The 20445-nt window shown below is 46.0% G+C and overlaps 1 protein-coding gene across 2 annotated transcripts in view; it reads right to left on the bottom strand.

Annotated features, from left to right (window-relative positions):
- The window catches only part of PARVA (parvin alpha), a 185486-nt gene that overhangs the window by 13254 nt on the left and 151787 nt on the right, over window positions 1-20445 (bottom strand). For both annotated transcript variants that reach the window (XM_066250992.1, XM_066250993.1), the window contains exons 6-12: window positions 17533-17648; window positions 13640-13698; window positions 10870-10889; window positions 9269-9330; window positions 8463-8531; window positions 4931-5032; window positions 4106-4178 (exon numbers count right to left, since the gene is read on the bottom strand). In XM_066250992.1, the coding sequence (XP_066107089.1) occupies window positions 4106-4178; window positions 4931-5032; window positions 8463-8531; window positions 9269-9330; window positions 10870-10889; window positions 13640-13698; window positions 17533-17648 (501 nt within the window). The remainder of the gene's footprint in view (window positions 1-4105; window positions 4179-4930; window positions 5033-8462; window positions 8532-9268; window positions 9331-10869; window positions 10890-13639; window positions 13699-17532; window positions 17649-20445) is intronic.

The raw sequence follows: 20445 nt of genomic DNA, 5'->3' as shown, positions 1-20445 counted from the left end.
ATTTATGGCTTCATGTGATATATCCTGGAAAATGCCCCATATATACTCAAAAAGAATGTAAATTCTGCTTTGAGGTGAAATGTTTTTAAAAATTTCAGTTAAATCCATCTAATCTAATGTGTCATTCAAAGCCACTCTTTCTTTGTTGATTTTATATCTAGATGTTCTATTCATTACTGTATTACTGTTGATCTCTCCTTTTCTGCCTATCAATATTTGCTTTATAGATTTAGGATTTAGGTGCTCCTATATTGGGCACAGAGTTGTTTACAAGAGTTATATTCTCTTATTGATCCCTTTATCACTATGGAATGCACTTCTGTCATTACAGATTTTGTCTAAAGTCTATTTTGTCTGATGTAAGTACAACTTCTTTTTATTTCATTTGTATTTGCATAAAATAACTTTGCCATTTCTTTACTTTCAGTCTTTGTCTTTTTAATCTGTAGTGGGTCTCTTATAGGTTGCATATATACTTGTCTTTTTCTTTAAATCCAGTCAGCCACTCTATGTCTTTTAATTGGAGCATTTAATTCATTTAGTTTTAAAGTTATTACTAGTAGGTATGTAGTTATTGCTATTCCATTAAATTGTTTTCTGATTATTTTTGTAGTTCATCTTTGTTCCTTCCTTATTCTCTTGTTCTCTTCTATGTTGATGACTTTCTTTTTTTTTGTTTTGTTTTGTTTTTTTAATTTTTTTATTTATTCATTTGTTTTTAGAGAGGAGAGGGGGGGAGAGGGAGAGAGAGAGAGAGACAGGACAGAGAGAGAGAAGGGGGGAGGATCTGGAAGCATCAACTCCCATATGTGCCTTGACCAGGCAAGCCCAGGGTTTCGAACCGGCGACCTCAATATTTCCAGGTCGACACTTTACCCACTGTGCCACCACAGGTCAGGCTGTTGATGACTTTCTATATGTTTGGATTCCTTTATTTTTATTTCTTGTATAATATAGATTTTGGGTTTGTGGTTACCATGTATTTCATATATACAGGGTGGGGCAAATGTAGTTTTATAGTTGTTTGCATAGAAAATAATACAATAATAAATAATACAAGAATAAACTTTATTTCACATAGTCATAACTGTAAACCTACTTTTGCTCCATCCTGTACTAAGCTATGTTTATAGTAGTCTGTTTTAAGTTGATGGTCACTTAAGTGTGAACACATTCTAAAACCACTACAATTTTTACTTACCACCTCCTTGTTTAGATTTTTGTCATTCCTTTTTATTTCTTTTGTGTTGGTGTGTTTGTGTGTACACCTTAATTTATTGTAATTACACATGATCTTTTTATTCTCCCTTTTAACTTTTGTACTGGTTTTATAGTTGATGATTCATTTCTTTTATTATGTTTGCCTTTGTCAGTGAGAATATTTTTCTTTCCTATATTTTCTGGTATATATTTTTGATCTTTTCTTCTTAAAGAAGTCCATTTAACATTTCTTGTAATATTAGTTTAGGGTGATAAACTCTTAGCTTTTTTTTGTCTGAAAAAACTCTATCTTTCTTTTGTCTAAATCAGGGGTCCCCAAACTATGGCCCGCGGGCCACATGCGGCCCCCTGAGGCCATTTATCCGGCCCCCACCGCACTTCCGGAAGGGGTACCTCTTTCATTGGTGGTGAGAAAAGCATAGTTTCCATTGAAATACTGGTCAGTTTGTTAATTTAAATTTACTTGTTCTTTATTTTAAATGTTATATTTGTTCCCGTTTTGTTTTTTTACTTTAAAATAAGATATGTGCAGTGTGCATAGGGATTTGTTCATAGTTTTTTTTATAATCGGCCCTCCAATGGTCTGAGGGACAATGAACTGGCCCCCTGTGTAAAAAGTTTGGGGACCCCTGGTCTAAATGATAGCCCTGCTGGGTAGAGTAATCTTAGCTTTAGGTCTTTGCCTTTTGTCACTTTGAATATTTCTTGCCATTTCTTTTGGTCTGCAAAGTTTCCATTGAGAAATCATCTGATAGTCTATGAGAGCTACTGTTTATGTAATTAACAGCTTTTCTCTTGCTGCTTTTAAGATATCACTCTGTGTTCTTAACCTTTGGCATTTTAATTATGATGTATATTGGTTTGGGCCTCTGTGGATTCATCTTGTTTGGGACTCTGCATTTTCTTGATTTGTATGTCTATTTTCTTCACCAGGTTAGGGAAGTTTTCAGTCATTATTTATTCAAATAAATTCTCAATCCCTTGTTCTCTCTCTTGTCCTCCTGTTACCGCTGTGATGCAACTATTGGTATGCTTGATGTTGTCCCTGAGTTCCCTTAAACTACCCTCGGTTTTAAAGATTCTTTCTTTTTGGTACTACTACTACAGTGGGTATTTTCTGCTACCTGTCTTCCAGATCACTTATTCAGTCCTTTGCTTCTTCTAATCTGTTCTTGACTCCCCCTATTGTAGTCTTCATTTTGGTTATTGTGTTCTTCATTTCTGACTGGTTCTTTTTTGTTTTCTACCTATTTATTTCCTAATTCTTTGCTGAAGTTCTCACTCTTTTTTTTCCTTAAGATCATTGAGAATCCTTATAACCACTGTTGTGAAGTCTGCATCTGGTAGACTGCTTATCTGTTTTGTTTAGTTATATTTGGATTCTGTTCTTTCATTTGGAACATGTTTCTTTGTCTCCTCATTTTGGCCGACTCCCTACATTTGTTTCTATGTAGTAGGTAGATTTGCCACATCTCTGGTTCTTGGCAAAGTGACCTTAGGTAGTAGGTGTCCAGTGGTGTAGTCTCCTTGGTTACCTGAGCTGAGTGCTCCAGTACTGTCTCTTGTATGTTTTGTATGTGCCCTCCTATTGTTGAACCATAATTGTTGTTGGCACATCAGTGGGTGGGATTAACTCTCAAACTGACTGGCTCTGAGAGCTAGTTGTGACTATAGTAGACAGGCTGTTGTTCTAGGGCCAAACTATGGAGCAGGAGTCACTTTAGCAGGGCTCTGATACAGCCAAGCCTGCCAAAAGCCCTATCTGACCCTTATGGTTTAGCCCAACTATCACCATCTCTATCAAACTACCCCCAACCCAGACAGAGGTAGGTATCACTTCAATCACAATCTCTTAATTGGAAATCTTTCTTGGCAGTTATCACCCCTGTCCTTCTGTTCTCATAACTGGAAGCATCTTTTCTCTCCCCTGGGTGGCTACAAGTGCCTTAAGGTCAGGGACAGCCTACCTCTCTTGGTCTGGGGTCTCAGCCTCACTGGATGGTCAGGAAAGGAGCCCCTCTATGTGGAGGTTTGGGTGGAATAACTCGGAGCAGAGGCAGCAGTGGGGAGTAAAAGCATATAATTCCTACTTATCCACTTGCTTTTAAACACCCAGGAAAGTATAAGCAAAAGGGCCCACACACGGCATTCTTAATGTTCCAAATTGGCATAAACAGAAAACTATCTGTAACTAAGCGTTGACACAATAGCGCTAGTAAAATAGAATATTTCAGTCAGTAAGTTTCAGAAAATAAACATCCACACCAAGAAGGCTACTAAAGATACATGCCTCCTCCACGCACAAATGTACTCACGGCTCTATGAGCCAGCACAGGAGAGCTAGTGTAGCATTTTGTTCCTTGGGCCTTTTTTTCCCCCTTAAGTCTTACATTTTCAACCAAACCCAATAAATCATCCTTGGGCAGTCTGGAGTGGGCATGGGCCAGGAACGGCAATTATGCTCGGAGCACAGCTGCCAGCAATGACTCCTGCGACTTCCCCCGGCCTGGCCTGGGATACCATGCTTTGGCCAGTCGGCACTCTGCCCAGGGGCAGAAGAACCGGGAAACTGCGCACAGGGCTGTTCCTGCAGCAGCAACTTTGCTCTGTGCCACGTCTGCTTGGGTCCTTGTCCCTGTGATCCCATGCATGAGATTTTAGATGTTTTTCTTTCCATGGCCGTGTGATTTGAAACTCGCAAAGGATTTCCAGATCTGGGCAGCAGTGCCCTGTCATACCTTCCCCTGCAAATGGCAAAGAAGGCTTCAGAACAGAAACTCTTTCCTCTGCTATCAAATATGAGCCTTGCCTTGTGTCCCAGACACTCATGTACAGGAAGAGGGTCTCACCATCTTGTCACAAACCCAGGGGAAGAGCAAAGTACCTTCTGGCCGTGGTTTTGGCTTTTCCAACCCTCCGTCTTGCATGAGCTCAAAGGCAAAGGAGACGTTTAAGACCTGGAGAGAGAAATGTGGGGCTTATGTTGTAGAACACTCATTCCTGGACCCTTGTGGATCCTGGCACCTGCCCCCGGAAGTGAGGAAGCCAGCATTCTCATAGGGCTGAGCTAAAATGGGGCCCTAACTTGAAAGAGAAATGAGGCTACCAAAATGGGCAGGCCATGCAGAGTGTGAGTTAGCCAGTCCCAGCCTGCTGTTGGTGAGCATTCCCAAAGAAGTTCAAAATCTTCTTCCCATCATATTGTGTTCCTGTGTCCACTGCCAGGATTTTCAACTTGGAGACATTAGTGCTCACAGTTAAAAGGACCAGACAGCAAGACGTGTTCAAGGGTTTCTGCATTGGGTAAAATTCCCCTTGTCTAGCACAGAGGCTGTGGCAGCTGATGAGGCATCAGAACTAGGCTGTGTGTAGGTCCTCAGGTCTGACAAGCCTTGCAGCCACCTTCCCTGTCATTTCTGGGGGGAGAGGAGACTGGCCTCTGGCACCCGGATGGAGCATATGACTAGGGGACGAAGGCCAGGCTGTGGCGGGGGTGGGGGTGGGGAGAAAGCTGTTCAGGATGCTTAGTGGTTTGCAGGTAGCCCCTTTTCAACAAAGTGCTCAGCAGAAGGGGCCCCGCATCCACTCCCTGAAGACCCTGTGTAGACAGGAAGCCGCTGCCTTTCCCAGATGACCCCAGTATAGGTATAGGCAGATGAGTCAGGGCATGTGGGTGGGCAAATGCCTCCTTTCACATCCCCTCCCTTACCTTCTGTTCAAAGCTGTCTGGGGTCAGGAAGAAGCTGTGCAGGGGCACAAAGTAGCCTTCTAGGAGCCCCATGAGTAACACCAGGTATACCCCATCTGCAAACTGGAGGAAGAGAGCCAGGTGAGGCACTGGTCCCTGCATGCCCCCAGGCAAGCCTCATCCAGAGGGCTCGTCAGCTTCTGTTTCAACATATTTGGTTTGTGCCATGTCTGGCTGGTCCAGCGCTGGCACCACAAGCCCATGGTCCTGAGGCTGATCCAGCATTTACTGCGCATCAACCATGTTCCAAGCCCTGAGCTGGCATGTGGACCACAGACCTGGTCAGGTGTGGCCCCTGCTCTCATCGTCCAGAGCAGAGACTGATGTGGAGAAAGGGCGGCAGCTGCTCTGATGGAGGGAAGCAGACTGGCTTGTGCGAGAATGACAAAGGTTCCTCTCTCCCACTAAAGGCAACGGGGAAGGCTTCTGGAGGGGGTGCTGTCTGATGGAGACTGGAGGGACGAGCAGGAATTAGCTTGGGTGGAGCAGAAGGAGGAGGGCAAGGCAATATCCAAGGCCAATGGGCATGAGGCTTCTAGAATGACTTAGTTTATGAACAAGGACTTCCAGTGTCATACAGGCCTAGGCATTCTTCTTTCTCACGTCTCTTTATCATTGCCTGAGAGGTAGTATACTATAGCTGTTACAAACTTGGGCTCTACTACTTGCTATGTGATTTGAGCAAGTTTTCTGTGCCTCGTTCTTCTCACTGGTAAAATGGGGATGACAATAGCATCGTATAGTATCTCCTTAACAGGGTGATCATGAGGACTAAACCAGTTACTGTGTGTAAAGTGCCTGGAACACTGCTTGACATGTAGGCAACACTTAATATTAACTATAGCAGGTCCTTGATTAACATCATTACACTTATAATGTTGATGAGAAAAACAACTCTCAGCTGTGGCCACCGTCCCTGTGGAGTTGGCGTGCTCTCCCTATGTCTGAGCCGGCTTTGTTTCCAGGTGCTTGGGTTTTCTCCCACATCCCAAAGATGTTCATGTCAGGTGAACTGGCGTGTCTACATTGTCCCAGTCTGAGTGGGTGTGGGTGTGGGTGGCTCTGTGATGGAAGGGTGTCCTGTCCAGGGCTGGGCCCAGCTTTGTGCTCTGAGCTGCAGGGATCGACTCTGGCCACCTGTGACACTGAACTAGAATAAACAGGTGGAGAAAGAAGTCTCTTACTTGTTTTTATCAATCTTTCTTAAATGCATGTATAGCTCATTTATTTCAATGTTTAATATTAGAAGAGTTTGGGGATGTTTATTTAGAAGTTTGGTGATATTTTTGTGATCAGAAATATGCTGTAGAAACTTAACTCTTGGTTATATCAACCAGCCTATGGGAAAACTGGTTTTGTTATACATCATTTTGCTTCAAGTTGCAGTTTCCAAGGACCTATTGGTGGTGGTGAGTGAGGATGTACTGTATTGCTGCTATTGTTTGGGAAAACCACAAAGCAATTAGGGCACAACTTGCTGGCTCTTGTTGACAAAGTACACCTGTGTGCTGAGGGCCATAACAAGAGGCTTAGAGCCCTGTCCTTCCCATCAAGGATAGTGGAGGCCGGGAACCCGGCCGGGGAGCAACAGTTTCCCAGGCTGGGCGGAGGGATTTGGATGTTCTGCTCAAGGAAGGGCATGGGGAGCCTGCTGGGCGCTTGGGCAGGCTCTGCGGGAGTGTGGAGGCCCGTGGGATGAGGGAAATTTGGAAGGAGTAGGTGTTCCTGGAATGCAGGAGGGCCTGAGCAAAGATAAGAGAGGTCAGATGCATATCTCGTATTCTAGAACCTTTCAAAGGAGTTGGGGCCACAACATGTTTATGGGCATAAAGGACAGTTGCTAGAGTTCGTAAGAGGGCCCAGTTCTTGGAATCGTCTTAGGAAACTTAAGAAGAAAAAAAAAAAAGCAAAACAAAAAGCTAGACTGAATTTCCTGGAATGTGAGCAGGGCCCAGAGTCTGAACTCTGCTGGGCGACTGGCTGGTGGGCCTGTGGCATATGACGCTGAGCGTGAACCCGACCTGGGAGCAGTTTCCTCCCTGCTTCCCTCCCTCAGCTGGGTAAGACCTGAGCCTCCCAGGTGTCCCAGGTCACCCCAGTGTGGACAATGTGACAGTAGCTCCCACATTGATGTCAAAATCAAGGCCCTCTCCTGGAACTGTGTAGTTAACTGGGCCTCATTCTGGCTATGGTTGGAAAGGGCCGAGAATAAAAAAAACATCCAATCTGTCAACTCAGGAGAGGAACTTGGGTTAGGGTCAGGTTCATGGTCAGGATTATTCACAGCTCTGAACGCCACTGACAGATGGCTCCCACCCCCGAGTGCTTTTTCTGATGACTCGCTGGTGAAACCGCAGACACCAAACGTGCTTGGCAGAGGCTCTCTTTCATAGTCCTCCCCGTCCGTGGAAACGGGAGCGAAAGTTCCAGAGTTCATTCTAGCTCAACGGAGGAAATATCACTTTTTCAGAGCATTCCCTAACTCCCAGTAGAGTATATAAATCCAGTTTTCTGAGTCCAGACACATTAGACAATACTCAGGCACAGACCAGGGAATTGCTTTTAAAAACAACGGGAGATGTCCACGTGCTCAAAAGAAAACCACACTTAAATTAATCACAAATGAAAGGAGGTTGGGAAATAAGATACACTATACAGACTTAAAGTATCTCCCAATTAAGATTAGTTATTAATGATAAAGAAGAAAGAAGAGCTTTACGTTTGGGAGGTATGGTGGAACTAACTTGCCCAGTGATCAAAATTACTATTACCAGTAACTGACAAATGGACAAAAGTGTTTAAGAAGAACACAGCATTACTTAGGTGGTATTGTTACTGAAAATGCATAAACTGAATTTAATTTTGAGGGGTCGGGAATTGAGAAACATTCTATGAACCAAATGGCCTGCACACTTCAAAAATGATATGCTGACAAAAGGCTGAGGAATTGTGCTATAATAAAAAGATACTAAAGAGGAATGACAACTACATACAGAATGAAAGAGTTTTATGGCAACTGGAAAAATTGGAATATAGAGTTTCTTTGAACCATGTGACATTGTCAAAAACGGTCAAATATCAGCATTGCAAATGATTTTATCCAAATAATGTAATATATCAATGTTAAAATTACCAGAATTTAATCATTGGATTGTGGTTATTTGAGAGTATGTATGTGTTATTTAGAGATGCATGCTGACGTGCTTAGGGTGGAGAGAGAAAAAAACCCCAAGTGTGGCCAAAAGTTATCCATTGGTATATATGGATGAAGAGAATATGGGTATTCATGATAATATTCTTGCAACTTTTCAAAATAAATTCAGATAACTTCCAAGCAGTTAACCTCTCTGAGCAGAAGAGAACTGCCTTCGTCCTGGAAAAGCTTCGGGGTCAGTGTGGAAACCCCTCCTGGCTATGCAGGGACGGGGCACTTGGAACGGTGGCGGTTAAGCAGGGCCTGGCCCCTCACCTTCCACTTGGAGCTATCACTCACCTGGGTTTCCAGTTCCGTGACCTCCAGGTTCAGTTTATTCAGGTGCTTATTCACAAAAGTGATCAGAGTCTGAAAAAGAAGCACAGGCCTGGCATTAAGATGGAGACTCTCACCAGTGCCAGACCCTCGCGGCCACCTTGTGACTCCACTGGGAGGACAAGGACTGGTGTGATCACACAGGATGAGGCCCGGCCAAGAGCACTGGGCCTGGGTTCGCTGTGAGGATGAGCAAGCCGAGGCTCTTAGCAAAGCCCCTGGCGTGCACAGGGAAGGATGCCCTGAGGATTTGTGGTCCCATACACAGTGTGGTTCAAACTGTGAAAGGAAGTGGGAGTCCCGAGAGGATAGCTTGAGAAGTGGAGTGTCTGATCCCAGGGTTGGGGGGCCAAAGGAAAATTAGGAAGGGGGCCAGAGAAGAAGTGACCCCCCCTGGGTCCCTCCTTCCAGTCCCTCCCTAGGTGCAGGCGCCTGTGCCCAGCGAGACAGAGGGGGTCTGTGTGAGGAGGCGGGGATGGCCTGAGGTCAGCAGGGGTGGAGAGGCAGGGTGCCGTTATGCTCAGAACCCCCTGAGAGACGCTATTATCCAGATGCGAGAAGGAGGGCACTGGATGAGGTATCCAGTGAAAACAAAGCAGGTAAAAAGGACATCAAGCAGGAGAGCCTGTGACTGCAGAGACCTGGTGAGGGAACCACTTTCAGGAAGCTCGCAAGCCGCAGGGATGGGTTTCCTAAATTGTTTTGCTACATTCACCCCCCACCCCCTCCTCCCCATCCACCTCCTTCCCTCCCAGGCCCCTCTTTCCCACCTTTTTCACCACATTGAGCTTATCTGGTGCATGGTCGAACAAGGTGTCGAAGGCATCACGTTCTGAGAAAGAGGAAAATGTCAAGTAAAGCAGAGCTGATCCCTGGTGGAAAGCCCGCCCCAGGCCCCAGGCACATGGTCAGCTACAGACGGAAATTCTTTTTTTTTTTTTTAATTTATTCATTTTAGAGAGGAGGGGTGGAGAGAGAGAGAGAGAGAGAGAGAGAGAGAGAGAGAGAAGGAAGCATCAACTCCCATATGTGCCTTGACCAGGCAAGCCAGGGTTTTGAACCGGCAACCTCAGTGTTTCCAGGTTGACACTTTATCCACTGCATCACCACAGGTCAGGCTAGATGGAAATTCTTTGGGGTAAGAGGCTATGCTGGGAACTCTGGAAGCTGAGTTTAGGGCAGGGATTTGGGGTTGATTCTTACCTTGGTGTGTGTGTGTGTGTGCATGCACACGTGTGTGTATGTCCACCCTCTATGTCAACCCTCCTTGGGGCTGGGGTTGAGGGGCTCTGTCAGGCACTTTGACTTGGAACTGGCCATTTTTCTTCAGTCTTTGTGTTCGTTACATCATGATTTAGTCACGGTTCTAAAGTGTTTCTGGAGCTTTTTGGAGGTAGTGTTACCCAAATATCAAATCACTTCACCCTCTAATTACCAAAACCAGTATACCCAGACAGACACCTGGGTATAGAGTGTGTAAATAAGCAGATTGGGAACCACAGACCCCCAGGACAGAGTGTGAGCTCTACCTCTTGAGTAAACTAGGCACTTCAATGCTCTGTGCCTCAGTTTCCTCTTCTGTAAAACGCCATCTGAGAAATGAACCCCTGGTGTCATGAGATGAAAGATGAGAATATATGTGCACGTGCTCTATTGACTCTGAAGTGTCTACCAATATGAATCGTTTTAGCATTATCAGAATCATTCAAAATATGCATAGTAAATGTAGGACCATAGGAAATAGCCAGCCATGTCCCCTGCAGGGTCTTTCCTTGCTACAGCCCCGTGTTCTCTGAACTGAGGGGTGAAATAATGGAGGGGATCTGAGGCAGGGCAGGAGAAGGGTCTGCAGGAGGAACCTGGGGCAGGGGATGTGTGTCATCCTGGGGGATGTCTTTGCCTACTCTAGCACCGATGGGCAAATCTGAGACTTCCAGGAAGGCGATTGTGATCTCTGACATTCATAGACTTTATGAGCAAATCCAAAGTTCTGCGAAATGGGAGAGATAGAAGTTATGATAAGGAAAGAGAAAGAATGCAGCTTCCAGAAGGGGCTGGGCAGAGTAGGAGATGGGACAGTCTGAGCATGTGAATACACCTCTTTCTTTATGCTCACAATGCGCCCAGATGCCCGGGACCTGTCCGGAAGCCCAACACTGTCAATGGTCTGGCTACTGGCAAAAGGACTGTGCAGCTGTGGTTAGTTTTTCTCTTCCCACTAGTAAGCTGAGCCTTCCTACCAAGTGGCAGGCAGGCTGGGGCAGACACACATGCAGGAAGCAAGCTGTGTGCCTGTTCTTCCCAGTTGTTGCAGAATTAACTAGACCCCCGTGGCAGCCACAGCACCATAGGACAATCTTATGCAACTCACCATGCCTTCCGGAAAGAGCCCTGTTGGAAAAGGAGAAAGAAAACAGTGTAAATCTTCTCTCCTCGCCCTTGATTGAGAAGCCTCAAAGCTATCTTTGGTACTTTATTCTGCACATAGTATCCAATTATTGGTGGTCTTTACCACCTTAACACCTGTTTTGCCCTCTGCTATGCAGATATACTGGTATATTGCACAAAGCCTGATATAAGAGATGCTTAAAATATCTTAAATATAATCATACTATTGCTTATAATTGAGAAAGAATATTGGACCCAGAAGTTCAGGATTCCCATCCATGTTTTAGGAGCAGAGCACCGCCCCAGTGTGGAGTTTCACTGCCCAGGATGCTGTGGGCATTAGCTTGGGGAGGTCAAGTTCTCTCTCCTGTACACCCTGTATACCCATCAGGCGGCACCTCGCCTTGATCCAGGATAGGGTTTTCTCAAAGAGGGCAGGAGCTGGACTTATAGCAGTGAAGCAGCAAAGTACTAAGAATATAAGCATTAAGACAGACCACTTAGGTTTAGATCCCACAGAGCCATTTGCTTGCTGTGTGATCTTGAGCAAGCTAACCAATCTCTCTGGGCACCAGGTCTCATCTCTAAAATGAAGATGTGTCACACACCTCAACAGCATGTTGTGAGCATATGTAGAAAGATTTTAGCATAATTCATGGTATATAGTAAATGCTCAATATGTTTTTTTTTCTCAATATGTTTTTGGTTCTCATTAAAGTATTCCAACTGTGCATCATCACCCATTAAATTATGACTTGTGGGTGATGCACGGGAAAGATAATGAACTTGGCGTTAACTGCTGGATGAACCAGTGATAATCTTCTCCACCTTTGGGCTGGTGGAGGTGCAATCATTGCTTCATGTGTGTATTATGAACATCAATAGATACAAAAGTACTTCGTAAACTGTAGTGTGCTGTCATTGTTAGGAGTCTGCATTCATATTTATGTTGTGCGGCAAGATGGCAGAGAGAGACCGCAGAAAGCGCAGGGCAGCTGCGAGACTGCTCTAGAAACTGCAACTTCAGTTTCCCCAACTTGGGAGCTTCTCTCAGGCTCCTCTCAGATAGGTTTCCTCTTTTCCGGGAGGTGAAACAGCAGGCGTGGACAAGCGCAGCAAAGACTTGGTGGGAAGGTGGGGGCAGGACAGGGAGGAGTTCTCCTCTCCCAGCAGGCCTGCGCCAGGGCAGCTCTGTGCCCACCCTTCACAGAGCCATGGCCAAGAATCGGTGTGCCTTGTACACCAGCTGCCCCCTTGGTGGCCAAGACTGGACCCTGGAGTGATGTGGGGACAGGCCACATACTGGGCATCTGGGGAGGGACCACCCCCACATCTCTGTCCTACCCTGGGCCTGAAATGCTCGTACTCCTGGGCCCCTTTTAAGGCACACGCACAGTGTGGTCCAGATAGGCAGCACGCTGGACCCCTGTCAGCCACTACTAGGGAGGGGAAGTGTGTTTCCTAGAGACTGGGCAAAGCTTGGATGATGCAGGTCTGCTGTGATGGGAAAAAGCCAGAAACAAACAATGAAAGGCAAGGGGAAGAAGGGCAGGGTGGCTACCCTGTGAAATCCTCATGGCCTCTCTGGTTAGCAAAATGCTCCCTACTTCAGAGGTGAGGAAGCGGAGGTCATAGGTTAAGGAACTCACAGGCGAGTAAAGTGGCAGAGTCTAGGTTTGAACCCAACTCAGGCTAGCTTAGAGGACCCTGTTCATTTTGTTTTTCTCGTTCAGGGGAAGTTAGAGGAAAGCTGGGGCAGAGGATGCTTAAAATGAACTTCGGGCCCTGGCCAGTTGGCTCAGTGGTAGAGCGTCGGCCTGGCGTGCAGGAGTCCCAGGTTCGATTCCCGGCCAGGACACACAGGAGAAGCACCCATCTGCTTCTCCACCCCTCCTCCTCTCCTTCCTCTCTGTCTCTCTCTTTCCCTCCCGCAGCCAAGGCTCCATTGGAGCAAAGTTGACCCGGGCGCTGAGGATGGCTTTGTGGCCTCTGCCTCAGGTGCTAGAATGGCCCTGGTTGCAATAAAGCAACGCCCCAGATGGGCGGAGCATTGCCCCCTGGTGGGCATGCCCGGTGGATCCCGGTCGGGCGCATGCGGGAGTCTGTCTGACTGCCTCCCCGTTTCCAACTTCAGAAAAATACAAAAAAAAAAAAAAAAAAAAGAACTTCAACTGGCTTTGCATGTGGCCAGGGCTCAGGCCTGCCCAGGGAATCGTGCACGCACATGCCCGGTCCTGCTCTTTCTGTTTAAGACCCAGACCTGTCTTCCCCGTGGCAACCCTCTTACATGTTCTGATAGTTCAATTTCTTAATGTAAGTGAAAACAACAAAACACACCACTCTAAGGTAGAGAGGAGCTTTCTGGGTCCTGGCACTTGACCAAATAAATCAGATCCAGAAAAGGAAGGAAAAAATGTCCTTTTGAAGGTTAACAATTTAAATGCAAACCCATGTTTATGGCATGATGGTTGCATGCTGGTTGGCTTCTTTGGGTACACTTTTTTCCTGGAGTGCCACAAAATTAGAATTTTTCAATCTAATTCTCTCTCTCCACTTCCCCACCCAAGTTTGTACCTTTAGCATTGAGAGGCATGTTTTGAATGCATGGAAAAGACTAAACTATAATCATTGGCTGAAGCCTAATCCCTCTTGCAATCCCAATAAATGAAAACTAAATATCAGCAAATGGACGAATTTCGGAGAAACATCTGTGTTCCATTACAGAATCGCTGGCAACAATGGTGTTGACATACTCTGTGTTACCAGTTATTTCCTCTTGGATTTGCCGAGACTGGAGGATTCCTTCTCGTTTCTGAAACGGGGGTGGAGAGAGGGGTTGGGAGGAGGAGAGAAAAATATGCTTTAGAAAAATACAAAAAACTGATTAGCATTCCTGATACTGAGAAAGTTACTGGAGTTTAAGAAATGAGTCTGGAGTTGAGAGACTTCCAGAAATGCAAGGAGGTCCCTGACTTCCCGGGCCTGGACCATACCATTAGTACTGAAGTGCAGTTCGTGTTTAGTCCAAACAAGTAGGCCGCTTCTTGGATGGTGAATCTTTTTCTTTCTTTATTGGAAGACATTCTGCTGGAAGCAAACTGTTTGCCTCCAGGAGTAATCCACAGTAAACCCAATGGAAATGAAGGCCAGGGTGTGTCTGCCCTCCAGCTGTGGCCGCAGAGGGAAGCTGAGAAACAGATTTAGTGGGGGACTGGGGTGGAGGAACTCAGGCCAACTTGGAGAATTGAAATGGAGGAGAGTTGTTTGTTTTTTTAAAATAAATATTTATGGAAGCTTTTAAATTAGTAGTACAGTCCTCAGGTATAGCTTACTCTCTGAGAAAAGATTAATTAAACAGTTTGGTGGCCCACCCATCCACCTATCCCTCCATCTGACATCTATTGCACCCCCTCCCATTAATTCATCTTTTCTTTATTTCACTGATCAGTGCCTTTTATGTACAATCCCTTAATTAGCACCTTCTATGTACAAGCCCCTATGTTGGACTTGGAGCAAATACTATGGAATGTATGACATAGTTTCTGGCCTTGAGGAACTTAGGGTAAAATGGCAGAAGCAGATCTGTGAGAATGGTTTCCCCAAAGCAGGGTTTTTGTCTGCTGACCCAGCTCAGTTATTCATAGGATCCTCTTTTGCTGTCATAGTACGTATTGTGGATAATCAATTATGTGGTCACCCTATGCAGAGAGAAAGTGCTTGGCTGGGTGCATAGCGGCGAGAGCAGGCACTTTCAGCTGGGATGGTCAGGGAACCCTTCCAAGGGGAGGGGGCCCAGAGCTGAAACTTAAAGAATACATAGGATTTGGCTGGACACAGGAGAGGCCATTCCAGTGGGAGGCGGGGCCGGAGCGGAAAGGCAGACTCAGGAGAGCACAGCGTGTTCAGGAGGCGGTTGGAAGGGAGGGTGCCTTGCGTCAACGGGGAGTCAGTTGAGTGCTGGTTTAGAATTCACCCTCATTATGTGGGCATGGGAGCTAATGAAGGAATGTGAGGTTTTAGGAAGACCTTCAGATGGACAGGAGGAGGGAGATTCATTTTTATCAGGCTCCTTCATAGTTAGTTCCCCTTGGAACAGGGGTCCCCAAACTTTTTACATAGGGGGCCAGTTCACTGTCCCTCAGACCATTGGAGGTTCGGACTATAAAAAAAAACTATGAACAAATCCCTATGCACACTGCACATATTTTAAAGTAAAAAAAAAAAAACAGGAACAAATATAACATTTAAAATAAAGAACAAGTAAATTTAAATCAACAAACTGACCAGTATTTCAATAGGAACTATGCTCCTCTCACTGACCACCAATGAAAGAGGTGCCCCTTCTGGAAGTACAGTGGGGGCCGGATAAATGGCCTCAGGGGGCCGCATGTGGCCCGCGGGCCGTAGTTTGGGGACCCCTGCCTTGTTGGATGGTTTGGGCTTGGGAAGCAGTTGTCAGGACAAATCGATCTTCCACAGAAGCTGAGCGGAGTGTCCAGAAGGACCCTCCAAGTGCTGGTGTATCAGCTGAAACTTGATTTCTTGACTCTCCTGCTAAAACTTCCAGAACCTTCTCTTCACATTCTCAATAGGCACAGACTCTAGTGTCCTTGCAAAATACTTTGACGGAGGAAAGAGAGAACTGAGTCAAGGCCAAGAGTAGATTTGGCTTAGATGAAGAAGAATGGACTCTTAAACCAAAAAAGGAAGGAAGAAAAAAAATCACTTAAAGGAGATCTAGTGAGGATAAATCAGAACTTTTTTCCAAATTCAGCTTTAACATATGTAAAAATTTCACATGGGCGGATGAAATCTGTGTCCCTGTCTTGTGGGGCCATCACAGACCTAAGACCTCATTTGCCACATCATGCAGAATTAAAAGCTTTTATACACAATGGGAAAGAAATCTGGATTAAATAACCCCTCACACGGCATCCTGATTCACCTTGATCCATTATTAGTTCCCTCAGGAGCTCTGAAGTTCAGTGACTCACCGCCAATTCTGAGTCCTGCTTCTGTGCCTGTTTAACTTGATAAAGCAAAACACCCCATAAAAGCTGACATGCATTGATGCCATTTTATGGAACGCGTCCTGTTTTCTCCCTCATGCTAGCAAAACTGCCTGCAGGAGAAATTAAACCAACAGCAGCCTTCAGATGGCTCGTAATTGAGCTCAAAATAAAGCATGAGGCATGGGCTTGCAGTGACCACTATTTCAAAATAGGAGACCCCCTTCTCCAGCTCCTATCCTGAATCATAGTTTTTAAAAAATACACTGAAATGGATTCACACATTATTGATTGGTAAAAATAACACAATAGAGATGGCCTGGATTCATGAGGTAGACGCTTGCCCCAGGAAGCTCTGGGCTGGCCGCATAGCCATAGCAGACAGAAAATGCTGAGCACTATGCCTGATACAACTGAGTGCTCAATAAATGAAGCCAATTAGTCCTTTTCAGTCAGCTGCACTTAGTGCCTGAACCACACATGTCCGCATTGACTGTGGGCTCTGACTGCCTTCTTTGCTGCTTACCTTTTGGCAGGCAGGGCCAAGGTGTCATTTTCCTATTATACCCCCTTGATGTTTTTAGCACAGTCAGTACCCAGAAGGTATAAAAGCAATAGTTTTTCATGAGCCCATAACTGAGCAACTGACCAAGCAGTACCTCCAAGTCCTCTTCCATTAACCTCTGCTCCCTGAAAGCTCAGCTCAAAGACCTTCTGTCCTGGAAGCTGGCCTGTGCGGGTGACGCAAGGCTTACCAGCCGCCAACACTCTTCCTCAGCAAGGGACGGCAGAACTGCCATTCTGTTCTCTATTCCAGAACCCTGGCTACTGAGGGAGCTGCTTCTAAGGGGCGTCCACCCTTGCAGCAGTGTGTTTACTTGGAAAAGAACAGAAACAGGCAAGCAAAAGGATGACCGTTTGCTGAATGGCAGAAAGTTGGAAACTAAAGTTGAATTGGAGTATGTAATGGGGTTAGGGGCAGAGTGAGATAGTCACAGGGAGAGTGCACACCCTCATTGTGGAAGTTACACAGCCATGTGAGTGGAAGTTCCATCCACCAATATGGAAGAGAGGACTTGAGATCCCCCTGTGCTGCTCTGGGCAGGTGAAAAGTGGCGGTGCCCTCAATATGGGCGTGGACAGTAGGGGTCTGTCAAACACACGCACAAATGCATACATGCCCTCACATCTGTCTCTTCCAATACCTGTGCAACACTGTTTACCACCCCACCCCCCACCCAAAAATGATGATTCTCTATGGCTTGCAGGGTTATTGCATGTACACACACACACAATTTTTCTTCCTGATCCTACTAGAGACACCTCACAAACATATATATCGTATACCTTCAAATATATGTTACATAGACACCCTCCTGACAAACTCATGTAAACCCCAGGTAAATGCCCCACACAAGGCATTCCCATACATAAGCACACTCCTTTCCACCCTTGCACACTTGTCAGAGATAAGCCCCCGTGCAGTCACCTGCCTCCCAACATCTAGCATACCCAGTGATACTCAGCATTCATTCAGCGGTCCTTCTAACAGTCCCCCTGTGTGCCTTAGCTCTCACAGGAACTTAACCTCCACGCCTCTGTGAGAGCATAGGTGTTTGCGGTGATTCCTGTCTTACCTGGACCACGACCACTTGGATAGAAACATGGTCTGGGAGTCGGATTGGTGCCCTGAAATACTGGGACAGGGCAACCAGCAGATGAAGGATGGCTACCAGGCTCTTGGCATGAACAGCTGAAATAAAAGAGGATTTAAAAAAAATAATCAGAGAGTCTTCTTCTAGGTTCTAGGCAGATACAAGCAGATATTCACAACGTAGCTGCTTTATAAAAGGGGCACATCCATTGCCCCTTTTATCCCACCCCTAAGGGTCAGGGGTCATCACAGGTCTCACTCTGAGCCCTCTTATACTTGGCCGGGTCCCAAGGAGCTGCTCCTTGGATCATGTTATTGCTGGATTTCCACCATAGTGCTTCTACTCTAGCCTGAGGTTCCCACAGAGACCCTAACAGTGGCTGAATTCTGAGTTCTGATCAGCTCTCTACCACCTCCATGTTTTTGTTCACTCTACTTGAATGACCATGGACATGTCTACTTTGCACCCTCCCTACCTTCCTAAATGACTGCAAACCCTTTGGGTTATCACCATTACCCTGTCCCAAGGCTTTACACAAAGCAACACTCAAAAAACAGACACTGTGTCAGGAACAGTAGATCCCTTCCTGTGCCCTGGAGGACAGCATGAAAGCTATCTGAAGGGCTTTGGTACTTTCTTGAGTGTCAGGTGTGGCCAGTATAGGCAATGCCCCTTGGGGAATAACTAGGGGGAATTTTCATGACCCAGTTGGCTTCTACAGCTACTTAGCAATATGTCGGGTGGTACGTCATCCATACTAGAAAAGGCTGGGGCCCTGGCCGGTTGGCTCAGTGGTAGAGTGTTGGCCTGGCGTGCAGGAGTCCTGGGTTTGATTCCTGGCCAGGGCACACAGGAGAAGCACCCATCTGCTTCTCCACCTCTCCCCCTCTCCTTCCTCTCTGTCTCTCTCTTCCCCTCCTGCAGCCAAGGCTCCATTGGAGCAAAGTTGGCCTGGGCACTGGGGATGGCTCCATGGCCTCTGCCTCAGGTGCTATAATGGCCCTGGTTGCAACAGAGCAATGCCCCAGATGGGCAGAGCATCGCCCTCTGGTGGGCATGCCGGGTGGATACCGGTCGGGCACATGCGAGAATCTGTCTGACTGCCTCCCCATTTCCAACTTCAGAAAAATACAAAAAAACAAACAAAAAAAAACAACAACAAAAAAAGAAAAAGCTGGGCCACTACTGGGTTGGACTTTTCTCAGTAGATGTGAGCAGAAAAAAACAGTGATGAAATGGGATGCACACATGGTTTGGCAGACTGGAGCTTGAGTTCTAACTTGACAACCCTACCACTTATTTACTGCCGACCAGACCGTGGGTGGGCCACTCCAGGACTCTGAGCCTCAATCAGCTCATCTTCCCACATAGGAATAACTGTGTGCAGAAATATAGGTTGTAGGAATTTCCAAAGTCTTAGCCCGTCGCAGGTGCCTAGAAATGGTTGATATTTTTATTATAATTTGAGGAAGTGCCTGGCATTTAGGCAATTAAACCACGTCAATTTTCTCCACTTTGTTTCTCATAAAAGGGAAGATTCACCAGACACTTGACCTGCCTTCACAGTCCTCCCAGCCTCATGGTTCTTCATTACAGGGGACATTTAAGGAAAGAACAGAAAGATGTCCAATTTGTGTACCTAGCGTGAACTAGGGCCAGTATTATTAGGGTGTCGCTCTGTCTTCAGTAGGATTGATGAGTCTGCTCCAAAGAAGCTCTGAGAAATCACCAAGAGAAGGAAATGCTTCAGACATTCCTTATGAACTCATTAGAGTTTCTCGTTATCACTGCTACGTTAAAGCAAATATTTTACTGACTGAACAGCAGCTCAACACCACCATCAAACAGCAAATAATCTGTTGCTAACTCCGCCTTCCAGAAATGTTCAGTTCTGGGCTTCTGGGCCTTGCCAGCTGTTCTACCCACAGTTACAGCCTCAGAAAAGGCTCCTGGTGTGGGACTGACCCACTGACATGGCGGGCTCACTGACATGATCGGAGCTGCCACGCCATCAGTCTAGTCACCGAGAGCTGTAGGACATCTGCTCCCTCTTCCCCTTTTAATGACAAAGCATAATGCTGGGAAAGCTGTGGTCAAAAAGGTTCTAATGCGCTGGTGACACTGTACATCTCCTGGACTATCTGGGTGAGCAGTCTATGGAGCGGTAGCACAAGCACCATACAGATGCCAGACTCTTTCAACGAGTGCTCTGGCCTCCTGGGAATTCTTTTCAAGAGAAATATTTAGTTTCTCTCTTTCTTTCTGTCTCACACATACAACATATACAAAGATGCTAACTATTGTGTAATATATTATCACTGAAAAAATTTGGAAACACTATGTCTAATATAGCAAAAGGATAGTTTAGACCACTGGTTTTTCAATTTTATTATTAGTACTATTATTAAGCAGAGAAACTCTTTGTTCTAAAAGTCCTTAGGCAAAACGGAAGAAAAAAGTCCAACTGCTCTGGTCCCCAGTCCTAACTGCAGCCCACCCCCAGCTGCTTCTCCTCACCACAAAAGATGACACAATGTCCTCAGAAACTACCAGGAAAGATAACAGAGAGGAGGGACGGAGCTGCCCCCAGGGGCTGTGCCTGCCACATTCCTCATGGCAGAAACCACTGCCCCTTGTAAACAGTTTCAGCAGCTCTTGAAGCCCCAAGGCTCACAGGCAGCTGGCTATCGAGATCATTATTCCCTCCGACCTAGTAATTTATCTCAGTTCTGGAAATCTATGACAGGAATAATTCAAGAAAAGCAAAGAGACACAACTTAAGACGTTCAACTTGGCACTATCTGGTGTTCGCAATAGGCTGCTAAACACCCTGCAAGGATCCATGTCAACGGGTTTAAGTTAACTATGGTCTATCTACCCCCATGAAACAGAGCA

This window comes from Saccopteryx bilineata, chromosome 1 (genome assembly GCF_036850765.1).
Source record: "Saccopteryx bilineata isolate mSacBil1 chromosome 1, mSacBil1_pri_phased_curated, whole genome shotgun sequence".
Classification (NCBI taxonomy): domain Eukaryota; kingdom Metazoa; phylum Chordata; class Mammalia; order Chiroptera; family Emballonuridae; genus Saccopteryx; species Saccopteryx bilineata.
Note: the sequence above shows the minus strand (reverse complement) of the source record. Positions and strands in the feature narration are given on the sequence as shown.